At 56.1% G+C, this 18,860-nt stretch overlaps 2 protein-coding genes and 1 pseudogene across 4 annotated transcripts in view; 1 reads left to right on the forward strand and 2 right to left on the reverse strand.

Annotated features, from left to right (window-relative positions):
* Positions 1 to 2,302, reverse strand: part of LETM1 (leucine zipper and EF-hand containing transmembrane protein 1) — a 32,505-nt gene extending 30,203 nt beyond the window's left edge. For both annotated transcript variants that reach the window (XM_082838209.1, XM_082838208.1), the window contains exon 1: positions 2,070 to 2,302. In XM_082838209.1, the coding sequence (XP_082694335.1) occupies positions 2,070 to 2,148 (79 nt within the window). In that variant the 5' untranslated portion in view covers positions 2,149 to 2,302. The remainder of the gene's footprint in view (positions 1 to 2,069) is intronic.
* Positions 2,303 to 8,105: 5,803 nt separating this feature from the next.
* LOC309960905 (small ribosomal subunit protein uS12-like) lies at positions 8,106 to 8,542 on the reverse strand (annotated as a pseudogene). The gene has a single exon. The product of its transcript is annotated as a small ribosomal subunit protein uS12-like (transcript).
* Positions 8,543 to 17,209: 8,667 nt separating this feature from the next.
* NSD2 (nuclear receptor binding SET domain protein 2) overlaps positions 17,210 to 18,860 on the forward strand; it is a 73,710-nt gene continuing 72,059 nt past the window's right edge. The window contains exon 1 of the mRNA XM_082838354.1: positions 17,210 to 17,276. The gene's annotated coding sequence lies outside the window, so the exon portion shown is untranslated. The remainder of the gene's footprint in view (positions 17,277 to 18,860) is intronic.

Raw genomic sequence — 18,860 nt, forward strand, 5'->3', positions numbered from 1 at the left:
GGTCTTAACACCTGCAGGCACCCTTGACAGATGTGATGAGAAGGACACACTTCACCTCTGGAGTCTTCCTCCCCAAAACCCTTAACCCCAGTCTAACCATGACAGAAACATCAGACAAATCCCAATAGATGGGCATCCTACAGTATATCTGGCCAGTCTTCCTCAAAACTATCAAAGAGTCTGAGAAACTGTCACAGCCAGGAGACCAAAAAGAAATGGTGACTAAATGTAATGGGTGTCCTGGATGGGGTCCTGGGACAAAAAAAGGACATCAGAATAAAGTATATACAGAATAAGGGAAATCTGAATACACTGTGGACCTCGGTTAATAACAATGTATTAACGTTGGTTTACTGACTATGACAATGACCCAAATTGATGTAAGATGTTAATAATGGGGGAAATGTTCTCCAGAAAAGGGCTGCCACACCCAGCTGCGAGCCTCATTTCCAAGGGTTCAAGGACTGGCTCCCCACGGTCCAGCCCTGGGTCTTGCAGGCTCTGGATGCCCTGTAGGTGCTACAGAAAATCAGTCGCCTGACCAACACTCAGCCCCTTAGTGTCTGTATAAAGAACAGTGCTAACCATGGGACACACCTGTGTTCCTGGAATGATACAACCGCAAAACAAATTCAGCTGATTTTTAAACTGTAAACATGCTACAGAAACCTGTGTGGAGGGACTTCCCTGGTGGCCCAATGGTTAAGAATCCGCCTGCCAATGCAGAGGACACGGGTTCGAGCCCGGTCCGGGAAGATCCCACATGCCGCGAAGCAACTAAGCCCGTGTGCCACAACTACTGAGCCTGCACTCTAGAGCCCGCGAGCCACAACTACTGAAGCCCATGCACCTAGAGCCCGCGCTCCGCAACAAGAGAAGCCACCGTAGTGAGAAGCCTGCGCACAGCAACGAAGAGTAGCCCCCGCTAGCTGCAACTAGAGAAAGCCCGCGCAGCAACGAAGACCCAATGCAGCCAAAAATAAATAAAATAAAATTTTAAAAAATATATATCAAAAAAAAAAAAGAAACGTGTGTAGCCAAAGTATTTTTATCACCATACTTAAGAGGCAAGAGATATAGAGAGCCCTGACAGCAGAGGGAAGGACTAAAAGCTGGACTGGGCAACCAGACTACCGTTCACAAAGGAGTGCTTGCTGTTTCATGCCCTTCTGCCGGCTCCAAAGGTCTAAGCAGCTGATCAACCATTATTGTTAAAAAATGACAAGAAGCGTGTTTTCCAGGGTGCCTTTACAAACTGTGAACACCTTGAAACACATAATTCTATTTGACAACCTCAATCTCATAAGACAGATAACAAGCCACAAACTCAGAAAGGTTAACGTAAAAAGAGACATGGAGTGAGGGTCACTGCAGGCACCCTACATGCGAGCCCCTAAGAGCCCCGCGTTATGTGTGATTTCCGTGTCACAGCTAGGGTCACTGAGGCTCCAGGTACAGCGGGACCTGCCTGAGGCCATGCGAAAAGGCCTGGGGACCCTGCACGACGCCCGTAACACCATAAAGGTATCGGTCCCAGGAACGTCCGCCCTTCAAGCCGGCAGAGCCTGCTCGCCAGTGTGTGCCAGACCCCGCCGTGGCCCCCGCCATCTCTAGAGCCCCGAACGTGGCCCGAGGGCAAGAGTGTCCTCGCGAGTGGGCGCCAGGTCCACGGGGCTTAACCACGAGAGGAGCACCGACACCGTCCCAGGGCTGGCTGTCAGCGCGCTCCCTTCAAAACTTTCCCAACCCCGCTCCCGAAGCAGCGGCCGGCGGCAGAGCAACTAAGGTCACGGCGCGGATGAGTCACATGCGGTCCCCGCGGGAAGTCACGGCCCGGCCGCTCCCCACCCCCGGCGACCGGCTGGCCAGGGCGGGGCGGACGGGCAAGGCCGTGCAAGGCCCCTCCCGGCGTGACCCGGCTCCGGGCTCGGTCCGAGTGCCGCGATCCACCCAGCGGGGAGTCGCCCGGACCTGAGGGTAGCGGGGGGCCGGCCCCGAGGCCCTCCCCGGTCCGCCCAAGACGGCCCCGGCCCCGGCCCCGCGTCGTCGGCCGAGAGCCGGCCGCTTACCCCTCGGAGCGGCGGCGCGGGGCGGCGGGAGGCGGGCGGGCCCCCGGCCGCGGCAACTCCTCAGTAAAATGGACGCCATGTGCCCTGCGCGGCGGCCGCCGGCCTTCTGATGCTGCTGCTCCTCCCCCGCGGCGGCCGCGGCGCCTCCGCCCGCCAGCGGAAGAATGAGAACGGTAGTTGGTTGCAGGTGGCGGGCGCTCAGCTCAAGGACCCGGCACCGGCGGCGGCCATGTCCCGGGGGCGACGTCCGGTGGCGCGGGGCGGGGCGGCCTGGCCGCCGCTCCCATTGGACCCTTAGGCGCCCGGCGCCGGCCAGGTGAGGGGCGGGCCCGCGCCGCCGCGGACTGCCCGTCCCGGCGTGCCCCGGGCGGCTGCCCCTGCAGCGCGCTGCATTCTGGGTCGCGGCTCGACGCTCGGCCCAGCGTGCCGGCTGCAGGGACTCGGGGAGCCGGCGGCGCATGCGTGCTGGGCCCTTCCGCGTCCGGGCGGCGGCGGCTGCGTAAGGCTTGGCGTGCGGCGGGACGGAGACCCGCACCGACTGGCGGCAGATACCTCCGGGACGTTTGAGGACCGTCCCCGCCGGGGGCTGAGGGGCGTCGGCGGCCGGGCCTCTCTGGCCGAGCCCCCGGTCGGCTTCCGCCCCGGGCCGCCGCTAGTAACGCTGAGGGCCCCGGCTTCCGGGCGGCGCCCCCAGTGCCGCTCACCGCTCGAGCGTCTGCCCCCGGGCGGGAAAGACCCGGCAGCCGTCATCTTTGGGCCCCACCTTCCCCTTCCCTAAAGGCGGTCAGTTGGTCGTGGAGGGTTGATGAGGTGATGCAGGGAAAGCACGCTGGGGGAATGTGGGGCTCGGCGGCTCCTGGGGCCCCGTAGTCGCCTCCCCAGCAGGTCACGCCCACCGGCCTGCACCTCAATCCTTCCCCGGGACTCCCCACCCTGCTTCCCCAGGGCCTTTGCCGCTCTAAGGCCCTGCTCCTCCTGGAAGTGCTTTGCAGTCCTTCTCTCGCCCTCTGCCTGTCTTGTTCGCGGATGTGACCCCAGGGCACTGCTTGGCGAGGTCCTGCAGTGCACACGCAGCGCGCATCTGTGTTGTGCGGTGCGGGAGTGTGGAACTCCTGATCGCAGCAGGCGCCCGTCTGCAGGGGCTGCTTGGATGGCAGTGTCCCTGGGAGGCTCCCGCAGCACTAAGCCCTCACTGTCTGGAGGAAGTAGCCTGCCTGCGGTGGTTTTCCTGAACCTCCCTGAGCCGGAACTGCCAGGTGCTGGACCGGGATAGGCCTAGAGTCCCCGCCTCAGGTGGCGCCAGTCAGTGCAGGGCCCTTTAAAGATGACATGAAGTGCCTGTATTGGCCCTGGGCAGTGAGTGCTCTAGACTTAGAATGCAGGGCTAGTCTAAGCTCACAGATGCCTGAAACCCACGCCCCCACTGCCAACAAACCATAAAGCCTGGCTCCTACCTGGCTTTATGAGCCTCGGAAGAGGGAGGGGAAGGGGGGGTCACTAGGAAGGACAGTCCTTGGGCTAGGCCTGAGCCAGGGCCAACAGGCGCTCAGGGTTGGACCGGACGGGACTTTTAATGTCCAAAGTGTAGGAGTATGCTGGTCTTAGTACTAGTAACTGACATTAGCCCTGAGCTCCTGAGGGCTCTGTCCCAAAGCTGTCGAGGGGCAGAGAGGGAAGCCGTACAGGGGGCCCGAGGATCAAAGCTGGTCCCTGATAATGCTTCAGGGTTCCAGCTGGCCTGAGACAGGGCAGAGCAGGAGGCAGTGACCGACCAATGGGCATGAGTGTCCGTCTGTTTGCAGGACTTTGAATAGCAACACTGCTCACTGCCCTTGGGTGACTCACCCCTGCCCAGCCAGGTGGGGTGAGAAGGAGAAACCAAAAATCGGGTCTTCGTAGAGCGGTGAGGGTGCTGTGTCTGGGGCTTCTGGGTAACCTGGGCAGGGTGGAGTTTTAGAGAAGTTCATTTTTCAACAATCAATAACTTTATTGGGTTTCCTGATTATCAGAAGAACATATGCTCGCTGTAGCCATTCAGGTCTATAAAAATAAGTATAAAGAAACGAGTAGAAATCTGGCATCCTGCTGACTTGCACGCACACCCTTAAAGCGATGAAAGGCTGCCTTCCTGCTCTGCGTCCCTTCATGCAAGAAGAACGCAGAATCATGGCGCAGCGAGTTTGTTTTAAAATTATGAACTCTTTCTGCCTTTTTTTCCTCTCTTTTTGGGCGGCTCTCTTTTCCTCTTCTCTGTGCTCCCCACATACTGTATATAAACTTCTCTCGTCGCTGTGCATTTACACAAGTGACAAAGTCGAGAGAAACAAGGTGGGATGTCCAGGCAACACAAATGCCCCAGTTAGGGAGGTTAGAGAATCAGGTTAAGGAGTCAGGTTAGAGATCACATAAGGTTAGGGATGAAATTAGGGACCCGATTAGGGGGTTCAGATTATAGATCAGCTTAGGGAGTCGGGTTAGGGGTCAGGGTGCCAGAGGAGGCCTGGGCAGGGCTGTGTGCTGTGCTCCAGCCACGCCTTGGTGCAGGGCAAGCAGAGCTGGATTGGACCATGTTGGTGTTTGGCCCAGAGGTGTGATGAAGGAAGAAAGGGACAGTGGGGCCAAGGTGTGTGTGCAATAGGGTAGCTTATATAGGCTCGATCAGGAAGCTCAGACTGGGGAGGAGGGGAAGGGGGAGAAGGTGGAGGCGGCTTGGGACAGTGGCAGGTGGCAGGGTTATCGGCCTGTGGGGTTCTGCTGGGCCTGAAGGGAGTTTGGAGTGGGGTACCAGAGCAAGTGAGCTGGCCCGAGAGGGATGCTTACAACAGGGGTGGTGGGCGTGGCTTGAACCTGTGGGCTGAGGCGAGGGGTAGGGTGTGAGCCCAGAAGAGGCTGAGGTGAGGCTGGAGGGCAAGGTCCTTGAGGAGAGGGGCCAGGTGCCTTCCCCCAGCAGCCTCAGCCACGTTGGTGTACGGAGCGCCCTGATCAAGCGAGATGGTGGCTGTGGGCTGGATATGGGAGGGACATGCATTTGAGTCGAGAACCCAAGGATGGGGTCCATGGACCAAGGTTGCGCCTACTGGTTCCTCGCAGCGACACCCACCCTATCCTTGCCTCTTCATAGCGGAACCCTGGGTTTACTGAAAAATCTTTTTGCAAACCTTTAAAATTAAAAGTTTTAATATTAAAATTAATGTTACTTCAACGTGTGTGTAGTGAAGTGGCCATGTCCCAGGTGTACAGTCTGAAGCGTTTTTCCACTGTACACACAGCCACGCCGCCCTCACTCCAGTCAGAGCAGAAGGCTGCCAGCCCTCTAGCAGCCTCCCCATACCCGCCCCCGACGTCCCCCCTTCTCAGAGATAAACTCTACTATGACTTCCACCTCAAAAATCACTTCTGCCTGTTCTTTCACTCTATATAAATGGAATCAAATAGTGTGTACTTTTCTTTTAATCTGGCTGCTTTCACTTAGCATTATGTCTATGAAATTCTTCAGCGTTGTGGGTAACGTAAGTTTGCTATTCGTCATTGCTATGCAATGTCCCATTGTATGACTATACCACAGTTTATCAATGCTGTGGTTGACGGACCCTCCATTTTTGGCCCTTCTGACTAACGTTGCCATTAATATTCTCACACGTGGCTTTGCTGCACACACGTATGCCTTTGATAGTAGAACTGCGGGTCAGAGGGTGTGCTGAAGTTCAACGTTAGTAAGTACTGACAGGTGGTTTCCAGGGCGTTGCTCCCAGCTTACCCGGCCACCAGCAGAGCGGAAGCAGCGCTCCGCCGCATCCCCGCATACCCTGGTGCTGTGGTTACTGTGATGGTAATCACTCCCGAAGGTGGGGGCCTAGGGTGGCTTCGTTTTGCATTCCTTTCAAGACTAAGAATTTGGAGGCACTTGAACATCTGGACCGCCTCTTTCCTGGAGCGCCTGTGTAAGGCTAGTTTCTTATCCCTTTCTCCATTGGGTCATCTGCATTTTTCTTTTTGATTTCTAAGAGTTCTTTGTATACCCTTAGATTATATGCATTTCAAGCGTTTTCTCCCATTCAGGATTACCTTTTAAATTCCTAATGGTGTCTTTTGATGAAGAGAAGCTCTTGATTTTAATGCTTTAATATCTTTTTTGGTGAATGCTTTTAGTTTTTTGGTTTGGGGGTTCATTTATTTATTTATTTATTTATTATATGGTGAATGCTTTTTGTGATTGAAGAAGTCTTTGTTACCCCAAGGTCCTGAAGATATTTTCATGTTTTATTCTAGAAACTTAATTGTTCTCTCTTTCACATTTAGGCTTATGATAATTTGGAATGGTGTTTGTTTTGTGTGTTGTGAGGCAGGGATCAAGGATTATTTTTCCCCTGTGGTTACAGAATGGATCCAGCACCGTTTATTGAAAAGACCATCTTCCTTCCCCTTCTGTAGGCAGAATAATGGTCCTCAAAGATGTCCACATTCCATCCTAATTCTGGAATTTGTGATTCTGCAGCTTTACACAGAAAAAGGGATTTTGCAGAAAAAGGGATTATATGAAGGATCTTCAGATGCAGTTTGCTCTGGTTTATCCCGCTGGGCCCAATGTAACCATGAGCGTCCTTAGGAAGGGAAGAGGGAGGAAGAAGTGAGGGGCGGAGGGAGGTCTGACCACAAGGAGGAGATCAGAGTGACACGGCATTAGGCGACTCAAGCAGCCATTGCCAGCTTCGGAGATGGAGAAGGGGCCTTGAGCCAAGGAACGCAAGCAGCCTCTGGAAGCTGCAAAACGCAAGGAAATGAATTCTCTCCTAGACCCTCCAGACAGGAATGCAGCCCTGATGACACCTGGATTTTAGCAGATTTCTGACCTACAGAACTTTATGATGATAAATTTGGGTGGTTTTAAGCCACTAAGTTTACAGGAATTTGTTACAGAAGCAAATAACTAATCTGTCCCACTGAATTACACTCTCACTTTTGTTATAAATCAGGTGGCCACGTGTGCATGGGACTCTATTCTGTGACTTTTTTTTTTTTTTTTTTTTTTTTTTTTTTGCGGTACGCGGGCCTCTCACTGCTGTGGCCTCTCCCGTTGCGGAGCACAGGCTCCGGACGCGCAGGCCCAGCAGCCATGGCTCACGGGCCCAGCCGCTCCGCGGCATGTGGGATCTTCCCGGACCGGGACACGAACCCGTGTCCCCTGCATCGGCAGGTGGACTCTCAACCACTGCGCCACCAGGGAAGCCCCTTTTTTTTAAAAATCAAATTTTAGAAATTTAATTTTTAGAACATATTCATAGCATTCATATATGCAATATAACTTAGGGAGTTTTTTTTTTTTTTTTTGGTTGCACTGGGTCTTAGTTGCAGCAGGCGGGCTCCTTAGTTGTGGCATGCAAACGCTTAGTTGTGGCATGCATGTGGGATCTAGTTCCTTGACCAGGGATCAAACCCACATCCCCTCCATTGGAAGGCGGATTCTTAACCACTGCACCACCAGGGAAGTCCCGCAATATAACTTTAGAAGTTTTATTGTCACTTATTTGATAATGCTTCCCTGTTATTTAACATGCCAATTAAGCTTCATTAGTTTAATATCTCTCTTTGAAATGTTTAAGGGGCCCTCTGAACACTGGATGTTCTTGATGTCCTTTGATGAACGAAAGTTCTTCATTTTAGTACCGTCACATCTTTCCTTTGATAGCTAACAGGTTTCCCCCTGTCCTTTTAGCAAAATCTTCCCTGACCTAAGGTCAGAAGGGTATTCACTTATATCTCCTACCAAAAGATTTAAAGATTTTCTTTTACTATTTAATACCTTGAGCCATCAAGAGTTTCCAGGAAATTTTGCATGTAGTGTGAGGTACAAGCCGAACTTCGTTTTTCTTACCCTACAGATAACGCGGCATTTTCCCAGGCCTCCTTACTGAACGGTCTCTCCTTTCCCCAATCGGCCGTGGCCCTCTGTCACGTACCCAAGTTCTGTCTGTCCTTCTCTATCTTCTTTTTTTGGCATACGGAAATTTATTACTATCCTGCTTTCATCATCAAAACTTACGATCTTGGTCTTTCCTTCTTGCCTTTGTGTAAGGCCAAAAGAGAGACATTGGCTACTCTGACAACCTTAAAAGTGGACTCCAGGAATGTCACCAACAGCATGACCTTTGCGACCAAATCCAGCAACCAGAACTTCATCATTTTCCTCAATAAACTTCAAACAACCATCACTGGGTACAAAGGCTGTTGTGGTTTTTTTTGCCATTCTTGATTAGCTGAACCCTGACACACTTCCTGATGGCAGAATTTGGCTGTTTGGCTTCAACCCCTACTTTTTCAAGCACAATTCCCTTGGCATGAGAATCACCTCCAAAAGCATTGGCCTTCAGGGCTGTGCCCAAATGGGCTTTCTTGTACTGTTTATCATGCCACTTCTGGTCTTGTCGGTGGCTGTGGAGCTTCCTGGCAGTACGAGGACCGTGACACTTGCCCATCCTGTAGGTGCCACGGGCCTGAGCGAAAGCTGTCCTTCTTTCATTGGTCAGCTGTTCCCTGTACCACTACGCTGCTCATGGTGGGTCCCCATCAGAGGCACAGCCACCCGGAAGCTAAGGAGGCTCCTGCATGAGACCCAGACAAGTCAGTGTATTCACACGGCTCTTTTCTTTTTGGATAAGTGGGCAGAAGAGTGAGATTTGGATTGATTGCTATTGTTTAAGTCCACTGTCTCTTTTCTTCCTGCCTGTCCCTCTGGTTTGACTATGAAATGCTTACGTGTGGTTTGCATCCCAACAGGCTGAATCCTGCTTGGGGCTCACTGAGCTTCTTGGATGTGTAAGTCAATGTTTTTGTCAACTTTGGAAAACCTTTGGCCATCATTTTGGCAAATATTTTTTTTCTGTCCCATTTCTACCTTTTTCTCCTTCTCAGATTCCAACACACATATGTTAAACCCTTTAATATTGTTTGCCAAGTGCCTGAGACTGTTTATTTTCTTCAACGTTTGCCTCTCTGATCGGATAATTTCTTCTTCAGATTGGATAATTACTGGGACTCCCCTGGTGGCACAGTGGTTAAGATCCGCCTGCCAATGCAGGGGACACGGGTTCGAGCCCTGGTCTGGGAAGATCCCACATGCCGCAGAGCAACTAAGCCCATGCACCACAACTACTGAGCCAGTGTGCCACGACTACTGAAGCCCACGTGCCACGTGCCAAAAAAAGATTGGATAATTACTATTGGTCTGTCTTTTTTTTTTTAATTTATTTATTCACTTACTTATTTTTGGCTGTGTTGGGTCTTCGTTGCTGCACGCAGGCTTTTCTCTAGTTGCGGCGAGCGGGGGCTACGCTTCGTTGCGGTGCGCAGGCTTCTCATTGCGGTGGCTCCTCTTGTTGCAGAGCGCAGGCTCTAGGCACGCGGGCTTCAGTAGTCGCGGCACATGGGCTCAGTAGTTGTGGCGCACGAGCTCTAGAGCGCAGGCTCAGTAGCTGTAGCGCACGGGCTTAGTTGCTCTGCGGCATGTGGAATCTTCCTGGACCAGGGCTCGAACCCGTGTTCCCTGCCTTTGGCAGGTGGATTCTTAACCCCTACGCCACCAGGGAAGTCCTATTGGTGTGTGTTTAAATTCACTGACTCTTTCTTCTGTCACCTTCAATCGTCTGTCAAGCCCATCCAGTGATTTTGTCATTTTAGTTATGTACTTTTCATTTCCAGAACTTTCATTTGCTTTTTTTAACAGCTTGCATTTTTTCTATTGAGATAGATTCCTTTTCACTCACTAGACCTTTTCACTCACTCACTAATTTTCTTTGAATTATTGACTATCTCAAAACAATGACTTTGAAATCTCCATCTGTCAAATCTAATAACACTGGGCTCAGGGGTGGTTTCTATTGACCGCTCTTCCCCTTGATGTTGGCCACATTCTCTCTTTTCTTTGCCTAGAGACTTTTTATTGTATTTTGGTTGTTGTGGATGATATGTTACAGTCTCTAGACTGTTATCTTCCTCTGAAAATGAAAACATGTGCTTTCCAAGAGGCCAGACCACCAGAGACGGAAGCTTCTGCCTTCCGCCCCTCTGGATTCCTGCTCTGGGGGAGGCCAGCCCCCATGTTAGGAGGACACTCGAGCAGTCCCCGGAGCAGCCCAAGTGGGGAAGAACTGAGGCCTCCTGCCAATGACCAGCACCACCTGAGTAAAGCATCTCAGCAGCCCATCCACAGCCCCAGTGAAACCTTTATTTATTTTTTATTAAAAAAAATTTTTTGGCCTCACCGCGTGGCATGTGGGATCCTAGTTCCCCAACCAGGGATCGAACCCACGGCCCCTGCAGTGGAAGCATGGAGTCCTAACCACTGGACTGCCAGGGAAGTCCCCCTAGTCAAGCCTTTAGATGATGGAAGCCCTGGGTGACATCTTGTCTGCAACCTCATGGGAGACCTTGAGCCTTGAAGCCAGAACCTTCCAGCTCCCCCACTCCCAAATTCCTGACAAAGCAATTGCATCCGATAATCAGTGTTCACTGGTGTTTTGAACCACTGGGTTTTGGGGTCATGTTATATGCAGCAGTAGGTAGTGAGACAGGGTGAGACTGGAGGATGTCTTGCTCCAGGGTGCAACCCCAGTTCCCAGGCATGGATCCTGGTGTCTCAGCGGCTCAGCCAGGGACGTTCACAGGGCTTGATGAGGCCCCCACTCGGGCCAGGCCAGAGCTCCCACAGCAGTCGTTTTCTGGTCCGTCTGGGGTTCTCACCCCAGCCAAGGGCAGTGGAACATCTTAGACTCCCCTCTACACAGTGGCCTCTCCTCCAGTGTCCTCCCCACAGATTCCAGCCGCGTCACTGGCCCTCGGCTCAGTGGTACAGGCTGCCCCACTTGGACTCTGTCCCTCTGTGCCAGGAGGGGTAGAGAGCTGGGTGGGCGGGCAGGGGGCGGTCAAGGCGTGCCTCATAAAGTTCTCTTCCCTGGGGAGCGCAGTCCTGCCCTTCCCTTCCCCCACCACCTGAAAACGGTTGCCTCATCTCTTTTGTCCATGTTATGGTTGTTTACGTGGGAGGTGCAGTCAGATCCCAGCTTCTGTTATAGCCCACAGCAGAAGTCTCAATCAGATTTGCTTTCTAAGAGAGTCTTCTACATTTGTGGGAAAACTGATGAGCTCTGACTCAAGTCTGGGATTTAGTTAACGGTAATGACCAATTTTGGTGTCTTAGTTTTGACAAAGCTGTGGAAATGTAAGGTGTTGACACTAGGGGAAGCACCTAGTTGGCGGTGGGAACTCTATACTATATCTGCCTCTTTTCTGTAAATGTAAAATTGTTCCAGTAAAATAAATAAAAAGGACCTGTCTGGCTGGGCGGCAGGGGAAGGAGAGTGGCTCCTAGTGGCCATTCCTGCTGTACCTGGTCAGTCCCCAACTCAGGCTGGTGAAGCCCCTCATCTGTCCAGAACAGAAGCGGTCCAAAGCGCTCCGCAAGCTGTTACCAGCGCTTATATCTCTCGCTGCAGGCCCAGGACTTAGGAAGAACTTTTATTTTCTCCTTTCTGCTGTTCTGGGTTTTAATTTCATGCAATTTTCACAATTAGAAAAAGAAGTGCTGCTTTAGCACAAAACAATGTTTCTTTAGCCAAAGCCTGAGCGAGTGGTGAGCGCTGGCGGAGGGCCCTGCCCTGGCTGGTCCTGGATCTGGGCAGTCCCGTGGAGAATCGGGGTGCAGGGGCCGCAGGCGGGGTGTTGGGCAAGGTAGAGGTCACCCGTCTTCTCACCATCGCTCTCCGTTCTCGGGTGTCCTTTCCTTCTCTCCGAGAGACCCGGAACTGCAAAAACCGAGCAGCCCGGCTGGCCGCCGGGGAGAGTGCGGTCGGGGGCGGCGGGCGTGGCTTCGCGGCGCTTGGCCAATGCGGGGGCGGGACTTCGGGGGGCGGGGCCAGCGCGGAAGGAGCCCTGCAGCCGGCCCGCCGGCCCGCAGGTCCCTAACCCTGGAGCCCCAGGCGCTGCCGCGCCCAGTTCCCACTGTCCTCACCCTGCGGGTTCCGGAGGAGGGCAGCCTGGCAGATGCGAGCTCGCGCCCTCCGGGGAGGCGGGCTCTAACCCGGCGCAGACGTTCCTGCCTAGCAGCCTCTCCCAAAGGGGACACTGTCCTAGTAGTGTCACCATTTCACACACACACACAGGCCTTACAACCTGCCCAAGGTCGTGCAACTAGGAAGAGAAGGGCTGTGGGTTGAACTGTGTCCCCCCAAAAGGTGTGTTCATAAACTTCCGCCCTGTGAATGTGACCTTATTTGGAAAGAGGGTCTTTGCAGATGTCATCAAGTTAAGACGGGGTCATCAGGTGGGCCCTAATCCAATCACTGGTGACCTTACAAGAAGAGAAAACAGAGACCAGTGGACACAGGGAGAAGGCCCTGTGAAGACAGATCCTGGGAGTGGAGTGATTCTGACTCAAACCAAAGAACACCAAGGACTGAGGCATCACCAGCAGCTAGGGACAGGCAAGGAGGGATCCTTCCAGAGAGCCTTTGGAAGGAGCGTGACTGTGCATTCACCTTGGTTTCAGGTTTCTGGCGTCCAGAACTGTGAGAGAACAACTTTGTGTTGTTCTGTGGTACTTTACCAGCAGTCCTCAGGTACCAGCACAGGGGGAACCAGGACCGGAGGCCAGGCAGTCCATCCCAGGCAGCCCTGGCACCTGGAGATGATCATGGGCTGTGTGTACCCTCAGGGGACTCAGCCAGCCTAAGGGGGGATCAGGGAAGGCTTCTGGAAAAAGTAGTATCCCCGCTAAGACCTGGCATGGGGATGAGAAGGGGAGAAGTTCAATTTGGTAACTGTCCAGGGGTGGGTCCATGTGGCTGTCCAAGGGGACACATCCAGTGAGGAGTCAACTTTATTGGCCAGGAGCTCTGGGGAGAGGGCTGGGCTGGAGAGGCAGAACTGGATGGCCTCCGCATTCCTGAAAGTGGGATGCAAGTCTCACTGAGGAGTGGGATTGGTGTGAGGGGCACTGGGCAGCCATAGCAGAATTTTAAGCAGGTGGGTGACATGGCCAATTTTGTGGTTTAGAAAAATTCCCCTGGCTGGGTGCGGAGAATGAACTAAAGGGGGAGAAAGCAGGTGGGGAATCAGTGAGTCGAAAACTGCCTCTTTTTTTAAAAAAAATTTATTTATTTATTTATTGTTGGCTGCATTGGGTCTTCGTTGCTGCGTGCGGGCTTTCTCTAGTCGTGACGAGCAGGGGCTACTCTTTGTTGTGGTGCGCGGGCTTCCCATTGTGGTGGCTTCCCTTGTTGCGGAGCACGGGCTCCAGTAGTTGTGGCACGTGGGCTCAGTAGTTGCGGCACATGGGTTCTAGAGCGCAGGCTCGGTAGTCGTGGCGCACGGGATTAGTTGCTCTGCGGCATGTGGGATCTTCCTGGACCAGGGCTCGAACCCACAGTCCCCTGTGTTGGCAGGCGGATTCTCAACCACTGCGCCACCAGGGAGCCCCCCGAAAACTGCCTCTTATTTCCAAGTAAGAAGCTGAACTAAGGCCCTGGGCGGGGGCGGGAGGGGGGCCGGCGGGCAGAGTGACAGGGGAGGAGAGGCTGGCTTAGAGGAGGGTTTAGGAAGTCGAATCCTGAGGAGGGGTGAGCCCTAGGCTGGCTTGGGTGCAATCTCCAGGAAGCAGCCTTTGGTGGGGGTGGGGGAGGTAGGGAAGATGGTCCTGAGGTTGCCCTCAGGACCCGACCATGGTCCTGGGCTGTGGTTTGTTCCTGCAGGTGACCACCGAGACTGATGACAGACACCTCAGGCCTCTCAGGGGCTCCTGTAGGTCAGCCCCAAGGCGGATGGAGAGAGGGGTGGGCAGAGAAGGCGGGGAGGCCTACTGCTCAGGCCTCCCAGCCGGGACTTAGATGGGAGGCTTCTCAGCAGGGCTTCAGTCTCCTGGTCTATCTCCCAGCCCGACAGGGAGCCCTGCTCAGGGGAGGGTCGGCCCATGTGACCCAAGGGGCCTTACAGCCTGCTGGCTCCTGTGGGCTGGCCCGGTGAACTGCAGTGGTCCTTGGGCTGGGCAGGAGCTGAGGCAATGCCGGGCCTTTAGAAAGGCAAGTTTCCAGCCTGGGGAACAGAGCGGTCTGGGCTTGGAAGGGGCTGCCGAGAAGGTCTGGGGGTGGGAGGCCCTTGCCACTGCTAGGCCTGGCTCTGGGCCTGTGCTGGGCTGAGAAGGAAGCCTCTCTCCTCCCCCCCCCTTGGAGAGAGGGGCCACCTGGGGCACGGGAGGAGGGGCAGCTTGAGACTGCTGGTTTCCACTTGGAAGCCCTCTTTATTTGGCCAGGGATGGAGAAAGGCTGGGGTCAGAGTGCATACATTCCCATGGAAACAGCGATGAGCCTGGCCCCTGGGGGACCCCGGCCCTGGTGGGGGATGCGGAGGCCAAGCCGGAGCTCGGGGGCTCCTTTGGCTAAGGGGCCTGGGTTTTGCCTTGGCAGCAGCTCTTACAGGGAGGTCTGGGCCAGAAGCTGCAGGACCTGTGTCGATGGGGAGCAGGGCGGCAGAGTGGGTTCCAGCCTGGGCCACACAGAGATCATGGAGTGGGCCGTGCCTTCTAGAGCCGTATGCCCCGTGGATGGTAACAGACGGCAGGCAGCCAGAGGTGGCGTGGCTACAGACCTTTCGGACAGGGGACTCCCAGCTCCGCTTGACCCCTTGATCTGCGGCTGCCGTGCTGGTCCTTGAGCTAGCAGGAAGGCCTGGGATACCCTGGTCCTAAATGCCTTGCCCAGTCCAGCCTTGGCCTGAGAGGCTGGGTGGGGGGCAGCAGGGGGGAGCGGCAATGGAGGGCAGCTGAACCCCAGCAGACTGCCCTTGCCCCCTGAAACGCCTTTCCTCTGTGCTCGCTACTTTATACCGGGAGTAGACTCCCAGTCCCTTGGTCTTCTGCAGTCTCTCCTCTCTGAGTGCAGAGTTTCATTTAGAGAAGTGATAAGAGCCTCAAAGAGACAGAAACAAGGTTCAGCCCCAGCTGCTGACGTCTTTGAGTGCCCCGCAGCCCTCTGGGCCCACCGAACTTGGGGCTTCCACTCCCATGGCCCTCCCCAACCTGCAAGGGGCGCAAACGTGCAGATGAGGAATCTACATTCCTCATCACCCAGGAATCTACATGCCCAGGGCCTCCTTCAGTCCTGTGAGGGCCTCTTTTTCCTATGCACTGAGGGAGACCCAATCATCGGAAATCCACTCTCCACGGGAGGGGCCCGCAGTGTGTGCGGGACTGGGGCTGCCCCGCTGGCCGACTCGATGAAAAGGGCTTAGGACCCAACAAGACAGCAGGGCTGGGCCCAGGGAGGCCTGCCCTAGGCGGGAAAAGATCAGCCTGCCCCAAATAACTTTCTTCAAGAAAATCCAAACACACACTTTCATGTTTTGAATAAATTTACATGTTGATTGCACTATTCTAAATGCAGATTTTTTTGGTTTTGAAGAGGAGCCCTAATTCCAAATCTGTGAAATCAAATGAGATATGGTGGTATTTGTCTTGCACTGCAGGGATTTAAAGGTACTGGGGAGGTAGACAGTTTTCAGGCTTGTGCCCCAGAGGGATCCCGGGCCCAGAGAGGGCACCTGTTCTCCTCCCCACAGCCAAGAGATATGGCAAAATGCAAATGTGAATGGGCCAGCACCCAGCTAGACACCTTCCAGGGGCTCCTGGTGGCCAGAGGTGAGTCCTGGCAGTGAATGATGGGGGAAGGGCGTCTCTTCTGGTTGCTCAGGCTCCCCAGAATGCTGCAAGGGTGCAGCACACAGTAGGACCTCACCATATAGCTCTTGGATGGAAGGGTGATAAATTCTGTAATCCCATTCAGCTGGACACGGGGGAGGGTCTCCCCCTGGCTCTAGCGTCCGCTAGGCCACCCCCTGCTCTGGTGGGAAGCAGCTGAAGCTTGCAGCTGCTGGCACTCTTGGGCCTGCCCTGTCCCTCTTCCCCACCCCAGCCTCACTAGAATGGCACAAGCCCCAGCAGTTTCAGGGCCTGGGAGTCCTGCCTCTGTCCACGGTTACCCCACTGCTCCCAGATCCAGGCCAAACCAGAGCCTGGGAGGTGAGGGGAACGGCTGAATCCTCGCCCTGCAGATATTCTGCAGGAGACGCCCCCCCCCCCGCCCGCACCACCCCGGCCAGTCTCTCTCCGGCCTGCAATCCCCGCTCCCTGTCGTTGTTTGTGACCATCTATGCCAAGTTTGTAATGTGCGTTCCAGGAGCACAGACACGGCGGGGACCTCTGCACCCTGCTCGGCAGTCCCTGGAGCTCCCTCCACAGTGCTCCCCTGCGAGCTCCAGCTGGGCCTCGCCTGCAGGGCCAGTTCAACCTGACCTCCGCCTTCCCGGATCCCAGCTGCTCGACCAGGCCCCGCGCAGAGCGCCTCCTGACCCGGGAGCCTTCTCTCCGCCCCGAGGCAGGGGCGTGGGTGACCACTTGGGTAAGGGCCCTGCGGCCAGCGCGGGCTGACCCTGCGCGTGGTGCTACGGGCGCAGGGCCCGCGGGGCGGCCGGCAGGGAGCCGCCTCCCACTTCCCGGCTCCAGGGCCGCGCGGCCCGGGCTGGGGCCGCGATCGCGCGGGGCGGCCTCGCCGGCGGCGATTGGGCGCGCGGCCGTGACGTCACCACGCGCGCGCGCTCCGGACTCTGGCTCCAGGCTCCGGGCTTTCGGTTGAGCCGCCGCCTGGCGCGCGCCCGGCCGAGTAGCGGGAGCGGGGCGCGCGCCCGGCGCCGGTCTGAGGCGGCTCGCGGGGTCCCGCGCCCCCGGCCCCGGCCCGTGCCCCCGATCACCGGCCCCGGCCTGCGCCCCCGACTCCCAGCCTCCGGCCCACGCCCGCGCCACTGACCCACCACCACCGCCCCGCCCCGCCCCGCGCGGATTTGAAAAGCCCGGCCGCAGCCCCGCGAGCGCGGCAGCCAATCAGCGGCGCGCACTTTCCCGCGGCTTCTGCGAGGCGGCTGCGGCCCGGCGGCGGCGGCGGCGGGCGGGAGGCGCGGGGGCGGGGTCGGCGCCGCGCGCGGAGAGCCTCGGCCTGGCCGCGCTGCGCCCGCCGCCGCCGCCGCCGCCGCCGCCGCCGCCCCCTCCCCTCCCTCGGCCCTCCCTCCCTCCCTCCCCCGCGGCCCCGGCCCCGGCCCCCTCCCCGGCCGCCGCCGCCGGAGCCGCCGCACCGGAGAGCCGCCGCCGCCGGAGGATGCGCCGCACAACAGGTCACTGGCGCCGCCGGCCCAACCGCCGCGGGCCTGAGGGGCGGAGGGCTGAGGGGCTGAGGGGCCGGGCGGGCGGGCGGGCTAACGGGGCCGGGCGGGCGGGCGGGCGCGGCCATGTTGGGCCCGGCGGCCGGCGGCTGCACCTGTGCCGGCCCGCGGGCCGGCGGCCTTTGTTCGCTGCGGCGCCCAGCGGGCCGGGCCGGCCTTTGTGAGGCGCTGGCCGGGGCCGGGGCCGGGCGGCGGTGGGAGGGGCGGCCGGGGCCGGGGAGGCGCTTTTTGTCTGCGGAGGGTCCGGGTGACACTCGGACGCCGGCCGTTGGTCAGCGCGGGCGGCCGGAGCTCCGGGCCTTGGCAGGTGGAGGCGCGGGGACCCCGCCCGGGGCTGCCGGCCCTCGGCCCCCGCGCTTGGCCAGACGGCGGCCCCGAGGCCCCGGCCGCGCAGCGGAGCGGCCCGGCCGCACGGCCGACTCTGCCCCACTCGCCAGAAGGGCGGTTTAAAATCTCGGCGTTTAAGCGATGCTGCTGCTCTCGACTCTGGGCAGAAGGCGCAGGACCCGGTGCAGCCTTAGCTTTTTCTCCCTCTCGCCGATGCCGGGACGTGAGTGGTCACAGGTTTGACATGCGGGGGGAAACTTGGTCTCACTGGGACGCTAATCATTCTTAGGCAGGTAATTAGGGCTCCGGGGTGTGTGCGCGTGTGCGCGTGTAGCAGAACAGGGGACCCATTCGGTTCGGGTGACTTCAGAGCGAGGTTAGGGAAGTTCTTCAGGACTGACAGCCCGCGCTCAGACTTTCAAGGCCTTGACTTTTAAATGACTTAAACGCCAAGATGTGTGTTCCCTAATCACTAAACAACTTAAAAACCTCACGTTGCTACCACGCGTCGATTATACCGACTCTTACTTTATGTATTTTAAAATGAGATTATTAAGATGGAAAATAAGTTAGGAGCCATCTCATGTATGAAGCTGGGAATTTAACTCTTATTTTCCCAATTGTTTTAAATATCCTCGTTACATATTTAAATGTGACGAGAGCACCATTAAAGAAGCACAGCTCTAATCAGCACCACGAGGGAAACAAGTCCTGGGAGCACAGCCCTTTCCTGGCGTGGTTGGTGTGCTCCTGTACCTCACCACCGACCGTAGTTCAAATCTAAACTGCCGACTGGAAGTGAAGAGGACTCATGCCTTAAGCACGATTACTTTGAGTCATTTCCTTTCCTTTTCTTCCATTTTCTCAGACGCCCAGCAGCCTTCAATTTTGGGCCAGTGGTTGGTAAAGTGAGGACTTTCTGCAGGGTTGTGAGTTTGCGTAAGCTTTTGTGAAGAACTGTGATCTATGTAGTACAAAAGTCCTCCCCTCCTGACGGCATTGCTACAGATCAGGCTGGCCTGGGATTCCAGTGGTAAACATTCCAGTTTAAGAGTATTAGAAAAATAACTTTCTGAGTTTCAAAAAATGATGGGCATGGGACTTCCCTGGCGGTCTAGTGGTTAAGACTCTGTGCTTCCAGTGCAGGGGGCACGGGTTCGATCCCTGGTCGGGGAACTAAGATCCCGCACGCGGTGTGGCATGGCCAAA

Source organism: Leucopleurus acutus, assembly GCF_964270905.1.
Source record: "Leucopleurus acutus genome assembly, chromosome: 4".
In the NCBI taxonomy this organism is placed as follows: domain Eukaryota; kingdom Metazoa; phylum Chordata; class Mammalia; order Artiodactyla; family Delphinidae; genus Leucopleurus; species Leucopleurus acutus.